Source organism: Monodon monoceros, unplaced genomic scaffold (assembly GCF_005190385.1).
Source record: "Monodon monoceros isolate NGI ecotype Baffin Bay Population unplaced genomic scaffold, NGI_Narwhal_1 Super_Scaffold_16, whole genome shotgun sequence".
Classification (NCBI taxonomy): domain Eukaryota; kingdom Metazoa; phylum Chordata; class Mammalia; order Artiodactyla; family Monodontidae; genus Monodon; species Monodon monoceros.
Window position 1 is genome coordinate 111,778,132 of NW_021703772.1, and position 12,050 is coordinate 111,790,181.

The 12,050-nt window shown below is 41.4% G+C and overlaps 1 protein-coding gene across 5 annotated transcripts in view; it reads right to left on the reverse strand.

Annotated features, from left to right (window-relative positions):
• Positions 1 to 6,175: 6,175 nt before the first annotated feature.
• TUBGCP5 (tubulin gamma complex associated protein 5) overlaps positions 6,176 to 12,050 on the reverse strand; it is a 61,169-nt gene continuing 55,294 nt past the window's right edge. For 3 of the 5 annotated variants that reach the window (XM_029225293.1, XM_029225295.1, XM_029225296.1), the window contains exons 19-22: positions 11,075 to 11,200; positions 9,989 to 10,077; positions 8,236 to 8,336; positions 6,176 to 6,702 (exon numbers count right to left, since the gene is read on the reverse strand). In XM_029225293.1, the coding sequence (XP_029081126.1) occupies positions 6,647 to 6,702; positions 8,236 to 8,336; positions 9,989 to 10,077; positions 11,075 to 11,200 (372 nt within the window). In that variant the 3' untranslated portion in view covers positions 6,176 to 6,646. Of the gene's footprint in view, positions 6,703 to 8,235; positions 8,337 to 9,988; positions 10,078 to 11,074; positions 11,201 to 12,050 lie in introns of those variants that run through there. The other 2 variants (XM_029225292.1, XR_003793950.1) reach the window with 2 other exon arrangements.

The following is a 12,050-nucleotide window of genomic DNA, read 5'->3' on the forward strand; positions in this document are numbered from 1 at the left end:
TTGCTGGGGGAAGAGAAGGCTGTTTCTTGTAGAAAAATGCCCTGAATTCAACTGTCCCCATGGAGAAAAGAATAAAATCATGCACGCGTGCACACACATCCACACACACCTCACTCTGTGCACACAGATAGGCTCTTCTCAAGCCTGAGCCCCTCTGCCTCCCCCACTGGGCTCAGGTCCTTAAGGGTGGTGCCTGCCTCACCTCGTGTGTGCCAGACACTGATGGTCCTGCCCAGAGGCAGCCTGCCATTTGGGAAAGAGTCCGAGGAACTGAGACTACCGAGCTTGAGAGGGTAGCCTCTGCCGCCCTACTAGGCAGGGGAGAAGAGGGGTTCTAGGACTTGCTCAGAACCCAAACCAGCACGAAGAGGCAGGATGAATGGTACTAAGAGCCTCCAGGCCCTGGGAGGACCACAGACTCCTTCCAGCCCTACTCCATGGCTTGCACTTGCTCTGGCCTCTGCAAGGAGCTCACCTCTCCAAAGATGTGTACAGAAAGGGTTTGCTCTTGAGAGGGAAGCCAACATGCTTGGGACAATTACCTTGCTGGGTAAGATTGCCTAAAAGCAAGAGGAGGAGCAGGGTCCTTGTGGCAGGGCCAGAGCCACTGACGGTGACCACGAAGCCACTGCTGAATAACGGGCAAGGGGAAGGGGCACCCAGTGTGAAGATGTGATGCTTTGAGGGCTATCAAGTGAGGAGAACAGCTTGGCATGTATGGGTTCCAGGGCAGCAGTCTGGGCCCAACAAACACAAGGCAATCGTGAACCTCTTTGGCTTGGAGCTGTGGCAGTGTGGGCACCTTGCAGGGACTCCCCTCTGCTGTTGGAAATGGGGTGCTTTTTGTGTGCAAAGAAAGTAGGTGCTCCAGTGTGAGCCCTAGTCCAGCCCCAGCCCCAGCGGCACTGCCCTCTCAGCAGGCTGGCTCCACCCTCCCCCAGGCAGGGCTTCTTCAGGGGACCAATGTTTATTCCCCCTTTTATTTGGGGGGAGGTGCGGAGGCAAAGGGGGGATTTCATACAAGCTTTTCTCTCACAATCAAGCTCTGAAAAAACAACAGTCCTAGAAAAGGATGAGGAGGAACAAACGACACACATTTTTGGAACTCAGACACCCAGATAGAGACAGACAGGCACCCCACACCCAGGCTTGCTTGTGTCACACTCCCGGGGTGGGTGGGGTGTGGTAACAGGCAGGCGACCCTGCAACTGCACCCTAGATCCATGTCCCCGGGTACCAAACCAACCAGGGCTTGGCCATTATTCCTTTTTTGTTTTTAATATTTATTTGGCCATGCACGGCCTTAGTTGCGGCACACGGGATCTTTTACTTGCAGCATGCAGGATCTAGTTCCCTGACCAGGGATGGAACCCAGGCCCCCTGCATTGGGAGCACGGTGTCTTAACAACTGGACCACCAGGGAAGTCCCTCAGCCATTATTTCTTAAAATATTTTTCTGGCACATTCTGTCTTTTCCTTCTGGGTCATCAATTACATGTATGTTAGATTATATGATATTATCATACAAAATTAGTGATACTTTTTCATTCCCAATTTTTCTCTTTCTTCCTGTAATTTTTAGTAATGTCTTCAAGTTTATTAACCTTTTTGTTTTCAGTCTCAGCAGATTTGCTGATAGATCCATCTAATAAATTTTAAAATTTCGGGAGGTATATTTTAGTTTTTTTTTAGACTTCCCATTTATCTACTTGAAATACCTGTCTTCTTCACCATGTATGTCATCTGTTCCTGCAAATTCTTCAACACAATCATAAGATTATTTCAAAGTACTTGCCTGGTAATTTTAATAACTGAATTAACTGTGGGTGTGCTTCTATCGACTATGTTTTTCCTTGATTATGGGTCCCATTGTTATATATGGTGATAGTTACACATCTTCTAAGTTTTAAAATGGTAATCTAGATACTGTCTATAAAAAGGACATTGGACACTGTAGTATAGTATTGCTTTATTTAATTTCCTAGAGAATGCAATTCTGTCCTTGTGATACTGTGTTTTATAATAAGAAATATATATTTGGTCTTTATCCCTGTTCCTGACAAAGAGCTCCTAAAATCCTTAGGATTTCCTGTGATGACAGCAACAAAGGTGTCTTTTATTTTTTAGTACCACTGTAAACATTTTGTCTAGACTTTATCACTACTGGTAAAAATATTAGCCCGATATGCACTACTCTGCCATCATTAGAACCTGCAGTCTTTCTCAACACTTTAAAGACATTTTTCCAGTTTCCTTTTGTTAATGAGGTGACTTTTTAAAAGCCCCTAGCCTAGGTAACCTAAGAATGACAGTTTTGTCACCAGAGGAACCAACCATGTGATTAGAGGGGAGAGCGGCTGGAGACTTGAGTTCATCACCAATGGCCAATAATTTAATCAATCACGTCTATGTAATGAAGCCTCCATAAAAACCTAAAAAGGATGGGCTTCACAGTGCTTCCGGGTTAGTGAACACATGGAGACGCAGGGAGAGTGTTGCGCTCAGAGAGCATGGAAGCTCTGCACCCTTTCCCCATGCACTGCCCTATGCACCTCTTCCATCTGGCTGCTGCTAAATTATATTAGTTCATAATAAACTGGTAATCTAGTAAGTAAAATGTTTCTCTGAGTTCTGTGAGCCATCCTAGCAAATCAAACCCAAGGAGGGTGTCGTGGGCACCTCCGATTTACAGCCGACCAGTCAGAAGAGCAGGCGACAACCCGGACTTGTGACTGGCATCTGAAGTGGGATACACAGCAGTACTGTAGGACTGAGCCCTTAACCTGTGGGATCTGACACTACCTGCAGGTGGATAATGCCAGAACTGAGTTGAATTATGACAGCGAGTTGGTGTCAGAATTGTAGTGTGGGGAAAAACACACACATCAGAATGGGAGTGTCAGAATCTTGAGTCCTATATTTGGTGACAGGAAAGGATTCTACAGATTCCTCCTAGGTTTGAACTGAATTGCAGCTGAGCTGCACTAATCATATTGAGGCTGTGGTTCCCAATCTCTAGCCTCTAATACCACCACCTCTTTAATCTTGTGAATATTTGAACTAGGAGGGGCTGGAATGCAGTTTCAGATACTTTTGGTTCACGTTTGGATTTGGCTTTGACAGGGCTCCAGAATACAATCACTCTGAGAAGGCACAGGACTACTACACTCCCAGCTTTTTATCTACTGTCACCTTCTTAGCAAAATCTGGGCAGGACTGGGGGAAAAATTGTTGGGATAAGTGACTGATCTTTCATTCACAGCTTTCACATTCCAATCCATCCTACCAGACCACATTGCTTGTCAAAGACTCAACTGGTTTCTTCTCAACTGTATATTCTCTCCATCTACGGCACATGAAGTCCTACTGCAAACTCACACCTGCACCAGTGGAAGTATGTAGGGCATTTTCTGAGATAGAGAATTTGGATCAGGTCTCAGATCAATCTCTGATAAAAGTGAATAAGCGTAGGTAAATTATATCTCAGTATTTGAAAAAGGCCGGAACTCTAGGTACCTTAACTAAATTCTCAGTCTCCTTGCAACTAGGTGTGACATGTAGGACAGATGCTTGCCCTCTGCTTCCTCTCTTCCTCTGTGGGCTGAAAGGTAGACAGAGGGCTGCCAGCTGGCCTTGGCTATTCAAACAAGGGCAACATCATTGGCAATAAGAAGCCAGAAGGGACCTCTGTCCTCAACCTCATGGTGTAGAACCACTCGGCCACCTTGAACCCCACTCGGACCTCTGCACTATCACGGGAGAGAAATGAACTTCTCTTTCCTCATGGAAATGTGTTCTGGTCTCTTTGTTACAGAAGTTGAGCCTATGTTCTAACTCAGTGGTCTTCAAACATTTTCTCTTAACTTTGCAAAGGCTATAGTTTCTGCTCTATTGGTTTATCACAAATGCTTTCAATATGTCTTCATTAAATTTTTAAAGCTACACATTACCTATGCAATTTATGCCAAATATCCCCAAGTTTAACGTAATTGCAAAACCAGTCCTCATTGGCAAAACCATTCTCTGACTGAACTAATGAGCTAAATCAGATTACTTCCTATCAGAGTATGTCTGACTTCATTTTTAAATTTCATAGGTGTTAGCCCAGGCCAACCACGTCACTTCTGAATCCTAACTCTAGGATTGGTAGATACAGAGATTCCCTTAAATTTTTCATGCCCATAAAATACCTGGAGAGTCTTCATGTACCCCAGGGTACAAAAACTCCAATTGGAAGGCCACTGCCGAGTAGAGTAGCACACACAGTTTTAGCCCTGTCAGTGGCACCAGCTCCTGTCCACAGGGGCTCCTCCTGGACTCCCCTCTCCACCCAACTACCTCTCCAAGCCTATCTCCTGACATGCCCCTTGCTCTCTGTGCACTAGCCACACAGGTCTTGCTTTGTCATGGACACACCAGGCTCATTCTTCCCATCTCCACCTTTTACATGACTGATAAGACATGACTTTCAAATGTCACCTCTCAAGGAGGCTTTCCTGGATCCGTTCACATGGTAAATCATTCCCAAGCTGATCTTACACATTATATTTTACATCAAGATAAATTCTAGATGGAACAGTTAAATATAAAAACGAAAACTTAAAAGTTCCTAAGGGAAATAATGTGAAATTTTATAAAATCTTGGAGTGGAGAGGACCTTTCTTAAATCTTATTTATTTTTTTTGTGGTACGTGGGCCTCTCACTGTTGTGGCCTCTCCCGTTGCAGAGCACAGGCTCCGGACACGCAGGCCCAGCGGCCATGGCTCACGGGCCCAGCCGCTCCGCGGCATGTGGGATCCTCCCAGACCGGGGCGCAAACCCGCGTCTCCTGCATCGGCAGGCGGACTCTCAACCACCGTGCCACCGGGGAAGCCCTTGATCTTCATTTTGTTCAGCTTTTTTCTTGTTCCAAGGATGGGAGTGATGACTTCCAAGCTCCTAACATGCTCAACTGGAAAACCGTAAGATTAAAGGTCCAAACAGAACCAGAAGAAAAATTAAGTAAAAGAGATCCCATCTATTCCACACAGAGGAGAAGGCAATTTAATGTACATCACAGCATTAACTTTCCCACACAAACTAGTTAAGGAGCAGCTCTTACTTAGAGTTAGTGTAAAAGTCCTTTGTTTAGATGACTCAAGAATCACCTGATGAGTGTAGCTCACGTGCTGGTGCACTGCCAGCACATAGCTGCAGTGTCGCTGCTCCTGGCATGGCCTCAGCTGGAGAGGTCATGCTTGCCCTAGGGACCCACAACCAAGGACTGATGAAAGTGGGGGATAGAAGCCTATTGTCTCAGCCCTGCAGGGCTGGCTTTTCTCTCCAGCCAGTTCATCGCCCTTTCCCTTCCTCCCACTGGGCATCTGCATCTTGGAGGCTCCTTCCCAAAGAAACCAACTGGTGGACACTTTGTGAAGTCTATTCTTCCCCCAATTTAAATTTTGCTAATCTTCCCTTGGAAACTCTTAAAGTCATGAGAAAAGAACAAATACAGTATAAAATCAGTCTAAGATAACAACAAATTCCAAATACTCATTTTTTAAAATGAAAATATTTACTTTCCTAAATATCCTATAAATAAATGTATCTTCTATCCCAGGTTTAGAAACACTGATAATAAACATAATTCAGTTTATGAAAGAATTATGTTTTGGTATGCTTGATGTGATGGCTTTTGCTATGCATAAAGAACTTTACCAAAAGAGCCAGGCCATCATTGTTTGAACCTTGACTCCATCATGACTGCTTTATGCGAGCATATGCTTCCATCAGTTTCTACAGGGTTTTGACTTAAAAGTACCAGATCAAGAAATACTTCTCATATCTTATAGCTGTTAGGTTATACTGCAGTGTTTTCTTGAGACCTGGAAGTAACTATTCATCCCTGGCATTTGAAGGCCTCCTCAGTGAATTTCTTCCAAGACTTCAAAGTAAAGCCTGAGACCTGGGCTTGTTCCCAGGAGGGCTTATTAGCCGACTTTGCCATCTGCACGCAGGAAATGCTGATGCTGTAAAATGACTGAGATTGGGCAGAGGCCTCTGGTGCTCAGCTCTGAGGCTATGTGGACTTCAGTAGTTGTTTTTAAAAAAATTAGTAAATACAGTGCTGAGTCATAAATGCTAGAGACATGCCAAGAAGTATATAAAGAAAATGTAGGAAAACTGAACAGTAAATATAGTTTTAATTAATTGTGGTTAGCTTACAATAGGATGTATCAACAGCGGGCTTTTACATTTATTGACATTGGTGGAAGCTATTTTCCATTTTGGAACTTCCCAGGCATACAAAAAAAACCCAAAACTTCTGTGACTAAGCAAAAGGGGAATAAAGTGCTTTAATTTATTTTTAATATTAATAATTACATTTTCAAAAACAATTATTTTATATTTAAAGGTATCAATACCATAAATCTATAGCTTATAGTAGGAAATATAAGTGTAAACAGCCTATACACATTCTGCATTATTGATACAGTTTTATATGCATAACCCAATATACTAACCAATAATCTCCAGAGAAAACACATAAAACCCACTTGTCTAGACAGTAGACAACAGTTTTAAAAACAAACCAAAATAGACTCCCGTTTCGCAGCTGCATGTGGTGGAAATGTATATGTATGAAGATTAAATCTGAGGCATTTACTACACTGAAGATATTTGCTCCATGCCAGCCATGAGTGACAGTGCTAGAGATTCCACTGCGGGAAGAATAAAAATAGGTTAATAAAATAGGTTTAAATGTTTGAAAATGGCTAAATAGGCTCTAATAAATGTCTTGAAAAGTATTTAGAGACATTTTCTATTTTTAATTAAAATACTCATTACTTTTAACATACAATAAAGATGATAATCATTTATTAAATACAATTGAGAAAGTATGATTTATTTCTATTTCAGATCATTTTAGTTTTGAAAACAAAAAAAATCTGGGCATTACACTGAGCAAATCACATTTTTCAAAATGTCATAAAATCTGGCCTCAATTCATAACAAAACACCATGTTCTGAGCTATGAGTGGAATCTCCTTGCCTAACAGTCACCCAGTGCAAAAATGGACAAATGTATCAATGTTTCCTCTAACACATTTCTAACACAGTATGGTTTTTTTTTTTTGGCCAGGGGTAAAAATGGGGGAGGCTGAGAGGTGGCAGTAGGGGCTTACAACAGTAATTTGTTTTTAAATACTTGCGTAATAAACAAATGCCTCTTCGTTGTAGAAGTCACATGACACAGGAATATAGGGATCTAAGTAAGCACTGTGAGATCAGAACTTTCTCTGTTTTCCTGCCTGGCCGGCCCCCAGCTCCTTCACCACTTACACAGAGCATTCGGGGAGGGCTGGGGGTCAGGACTGGCTCTGCGTGCGCTCCTCTAGGATTCCAATCTGCCACGCCAACAACGAGTTTCTCTATCCTGGCAAAGATTATGTGCCTCTGGCCGGTCACTGCCCCGCCTACCTGAACTGTGGGTGCAGCAGGTCAGCACTGAAGGGCTCATCTCATCCCAGAATTTATTTAGATTTCTTTGCATTCACAACTTTCTGATGATGTGTTTTTGTTTGTTTATTCTATGTTCACTCGTTACTCTAACAGTATTTTAAAAAATGTTCAGCTACTTTTAATGAGCATATCACAATTTGAACATACAGAAATAGGGAACAAATTAGTCCTGCATACTTTTCCCAAAAAAGCTCTGCAAGAGATACTACTTAGTCCTTTGTGTCTGTAGATTAAATGACTGTGTTCTCCCCATGACTCACCCCACAGACCTCTGTCTGCTTCACACACTGTCTGTGTACTGAACCGTCAGGCCTGCATTTCCTTGTTTAAGAGGAAGCCTTGGGAATTTTAAAATTGCTAAAAAAACAAAAAACAAACACCCCCCCACCCCTGCAAACCCTATCTTTTGAAAAGGAATAGTTACAAAGGCTACACATGACAGTGAAGTGTACTGAAACCTATCCTGCCATCTGCTTTAATTAACAATGGTTTTAGAAATCCATTGGTGTAACACATGATATACTAGAAAGCAAAATCTTCAGTCTCAATGTTTTACAACTGATTCACTCACCCCACTGTAATTTGGGAAAAACAATTCAACTGCTGAGGGACTTTCCAGGTTCGAAGTGGTGAAAAATTCTAATTCTTCATGAGATCAGTACCAAAACAATAACAGGTAGACTTAGTTACCAGAAAATATAAAAGCAGTAATATTTTAACATAATACTCACGATGGGGAAAGGATCCTCTACAGACAGCTTTGTTTAAGACGGTTACAAGAAACATATGGCAGTTTTTAAAATCAGACTCCATTTTCTCTATAGACTCCATTCTAGGAAAGAAAGTAAATTTCAATTTAGGTAAATGCATAAGGAGTTACTAGGTAGGCTATAAAATACCTTTGGAGTAATTTCAAATGTGCTTCAGTTTAATTATGTAGAATCCTAACTCTAAAGATTCTAAAAATAAAAAATTTCCTGCCAAACTTTCAAAGAGTCTGAAGGAAAGTGTCATTAGGATACAAAACTGCTGCTTCAGGATGGTAGTGAGTTCTAGAGTGAGGATAACTGAGGATATTCCCTTTTCTATTGTACAGTTCTATACTTTTACTTTTCACAAGCACACCTTCTTTCAAATAAACAGCACATTAAAGATATAAAACCTTACATTTTAAACTTACTAGAAAACTGTTATTACGGGAAATAGCAAACATCCATACCCAGCTTCAGTAGTCACCCCCCTGCAGGCAGTCCCAATTATACCCTTAGCCCCGTATCTTTAGAAGCAAAGTTGAGACATCATAGCATTTCAGTCATAAATATTTCAGTGTGTACACACTAAAGATAAATACTCCTTTAAAATCATAGCCACCATACCATTTGCCTAAAAATTTCACCTTGCTTTAAAAAATTTTCACTTTCTGCTTTAAATGTGAATCAAGATCAGTTAATTTCCATAAACTGTGATGGTTAATATGCCTCTTAAGTCCTCCTCACCCCCTTGTTGAAGAAACAGTTCAATTTTAGCCAACAATATGCAGCAGTGTTATTACCTTCTCCTCCACCTGACAGTGACATGGAGGCGGAAGTCTGCTGCACACACTTGAGACAGCATAATAAAGTAAGACTTCTGTTTTCACCCCTGCAATGAGGAATTTTATCTACCATTCAGAGTATTCTGACACAGCCATATGTTAAGATTTTAGATTAGTGCTATAACGAACTTTCGGCTCCTTACTAATACCAACTAAGTACAAGCTATTATCCCAACAGCCCAGTCAACCAGACTTGCTCTTTTAAATATATTTCAAGGAAGTAATAATAGCAGCATTACATTAATTTTATAAACAAGACAGGGACAAACTATTGAGCTGCACATTCAAGGTAACAGTAGAGGATGGTACTCTGGATAGGAAGAAAGAGCTCCTGGGTCCTCTTTCTATGTGATAGGTGTGGATAATAAACACCCTAAAAGTAAAATATACAATCATTCTTTTAGAGCTCTCTAAAATACAATTTTGGACGAGGATCTAGCATGATGTCCAGAATTTGGTTTAAAATAATTGAGTGAATGGGAGTGGGAGTGGGCAGTAAACACAAAACAGAACTGATTGTCACTGGCATCTGCTGAAGTGGAGTGATGGACCCCAGGGTCTGCTATGCTCCCCGTCCGCTTCTGTGTATGCTCAAAGGCATCCATTAACAAAAATTTAGCAAACCTATACAACAGGAATGTAATTTAAGGATATTTGCTTGTTCTAATCAAAAGACTTCAGATTTTTCTTGTTTTACCGCTCAGAAAAGAATTGCATAATTCTTGATGTTGCCTAGTTTAGATGAACAAATTCAATTCTTCAATTCTTTCCATAATTATAAGTGTATGTGATGTGTTGCCAAGAAGAAAAACAAGGCTCCCAGAATGAAGTCAGCTAAAAGTGAAACTGAAATGGTCACAGCACAGAGGCCCCACCAGCTGCGTACTTACTGCCATGCCCCCAGGCCAGCCTGCCAACCGTCTGCAAACATGAGGGCCAAGTTCAACACCTTCATGATGGCTTCCTTCACAAAACTGACCTGGAGAGAAAGCCATGGAAGAACATAGGCTCTGTGACCATGTTTGGACACTGACACCAACACTTTCACCTAATTTAAATGAGTCACAGAAAAAGCTCAGTGCAATCACTGCCTTCTAGGTAAAAGGAAGGGTACTAGGCTCTGAACAAAATGCACTTGGAATTGGACCACACGCCTACTGCACCCACAGTACAGGTATATCAGCAGCAGAGTCTGACCAACAGAGCCAGCAAACTACCTTTTCCTGGGACAGCCATTTGAATTCACCAGTGAAATGGGGCAAGTTATTCCAATGGCTGTAAGATGACTTAATATATTCACATCAAGCTGGACACATTTCCTGACCAAAGCACTATTATTCCATAACTGCGGATAAAATTTTCTTATTGAATCCAAACACAGTGCTGAGTGCAGACTGTCACAATAAAGTTGTCAGCTGTTTCTCTTATATGTAATTTCCAGTCATATGGCACAAATTTGTAACCTATTTGATCTGGTCCTTCCTTAAAGAATATTTTGCAATGTCATGAAGAACCTAGGGGTAAGACAGGAATAAAGACACAGACCTACTAGAGAACGGACTTGAGGATATGGGGAGGGGGAAGGGTGAGCTGTGACAAAGCGAGAGAGAGGCATGGACATATAGACACTACCAAACGTAAGGTAGATAGCTAGTGGGAAGCAGCCGCATAGCACAGGGAGATCAGCTCGGTGCTTTGTGACCACCTAGAGGGGTGGGATAGGGAGGGTGGGAGGGAGGGAGACGCAAGAGGGAAGAGATCTGGGAACATATGTATATGTATAACTGATTCACTTTGTTATAAAGCAGAAACTAACACACCATTGTAAAGCAATTATACCCCAATAAAGATGTCAAAAAAATATTTTGCAGATCAGAAGCTTAATAAGTATAAAATTCCAAAGTAGAGAGACAACTTCCCTTGGCTGGCTTCATTCCTGCCTCAGTGGCCAAGTTCACAGGTGACACCTCACATACCTTTTCTCTCAGCAGACATCGATCATGGATGGTTGACAAGTATCTATAGTGAATTTTAATCAATTGATCTAAATCCTTGGCTTCTTCGACTTGATGTTGAAACTCCAGCCCTGTACTGTGAAGAATCTTGAAAGATGACAAATTTAATCAATAGATTTTTTTCTTTGAGAACTAATGTGCCACACACAAAACTTTTTTTACTAACCTCTTCTACATTCACTTGCACAGGGAGGGAATGCCTCACTCTGGACTAACAGACTGCTCCTGTGTGGAGGGGCAAGTATATGAACTGTATAGGATATGCATTGATTTTTTTAAAAAAGTCACCAGATAAATTGAATTTATATGTTTTAATAAATTCCACTGCTTACATAATGGTCTTTCTTTAAAAGGAACATAACTGTACTTCAAGTAGAAAACAAAAAACAAATTAAACAAAAACTTAACCATTTACTCTCAACAATTAAGGGCTTAAGGTTGGTCCTCTGAAGGCCACTAGTGCACGGGAAAGAGAGCACCTCTGCCATGTGTATCATGTATAAAACACAGGCTTCAAAGGCTCACTTCATCCAAACAAAAGTGGGTTCTTAGAACCTATCTACCAGAATGACTACAAATTCTTTTTTAGCAACCATTATAATCCCAATGAGTACTGTCCTCGAATAACACTGCTACTGTTCAAACATCTGAACTCCTCTTCAGAAGTTCCTCTAGAACTGGTTTTAATATGTGTAAGAAAAGCAGTTTTATTTACTCTACGAGTTACTTCTTATATTTAAGAAAAAAAGTATATAATCTGGCTGCATTTTCCTCCTTACACCCCATACTAGCCTGACAGATTTGTTTTTAGGCTTCCATTACAAAAAACTGAAGCCATTTTCCAGGGACAGCCCTGTTCCCACTGCTGACATTTAAAGGACTATGTGGCAAGTTCTGATGGCAAGTCCAAAAGAGGCGCTCTGGGTGTGCCATCCCA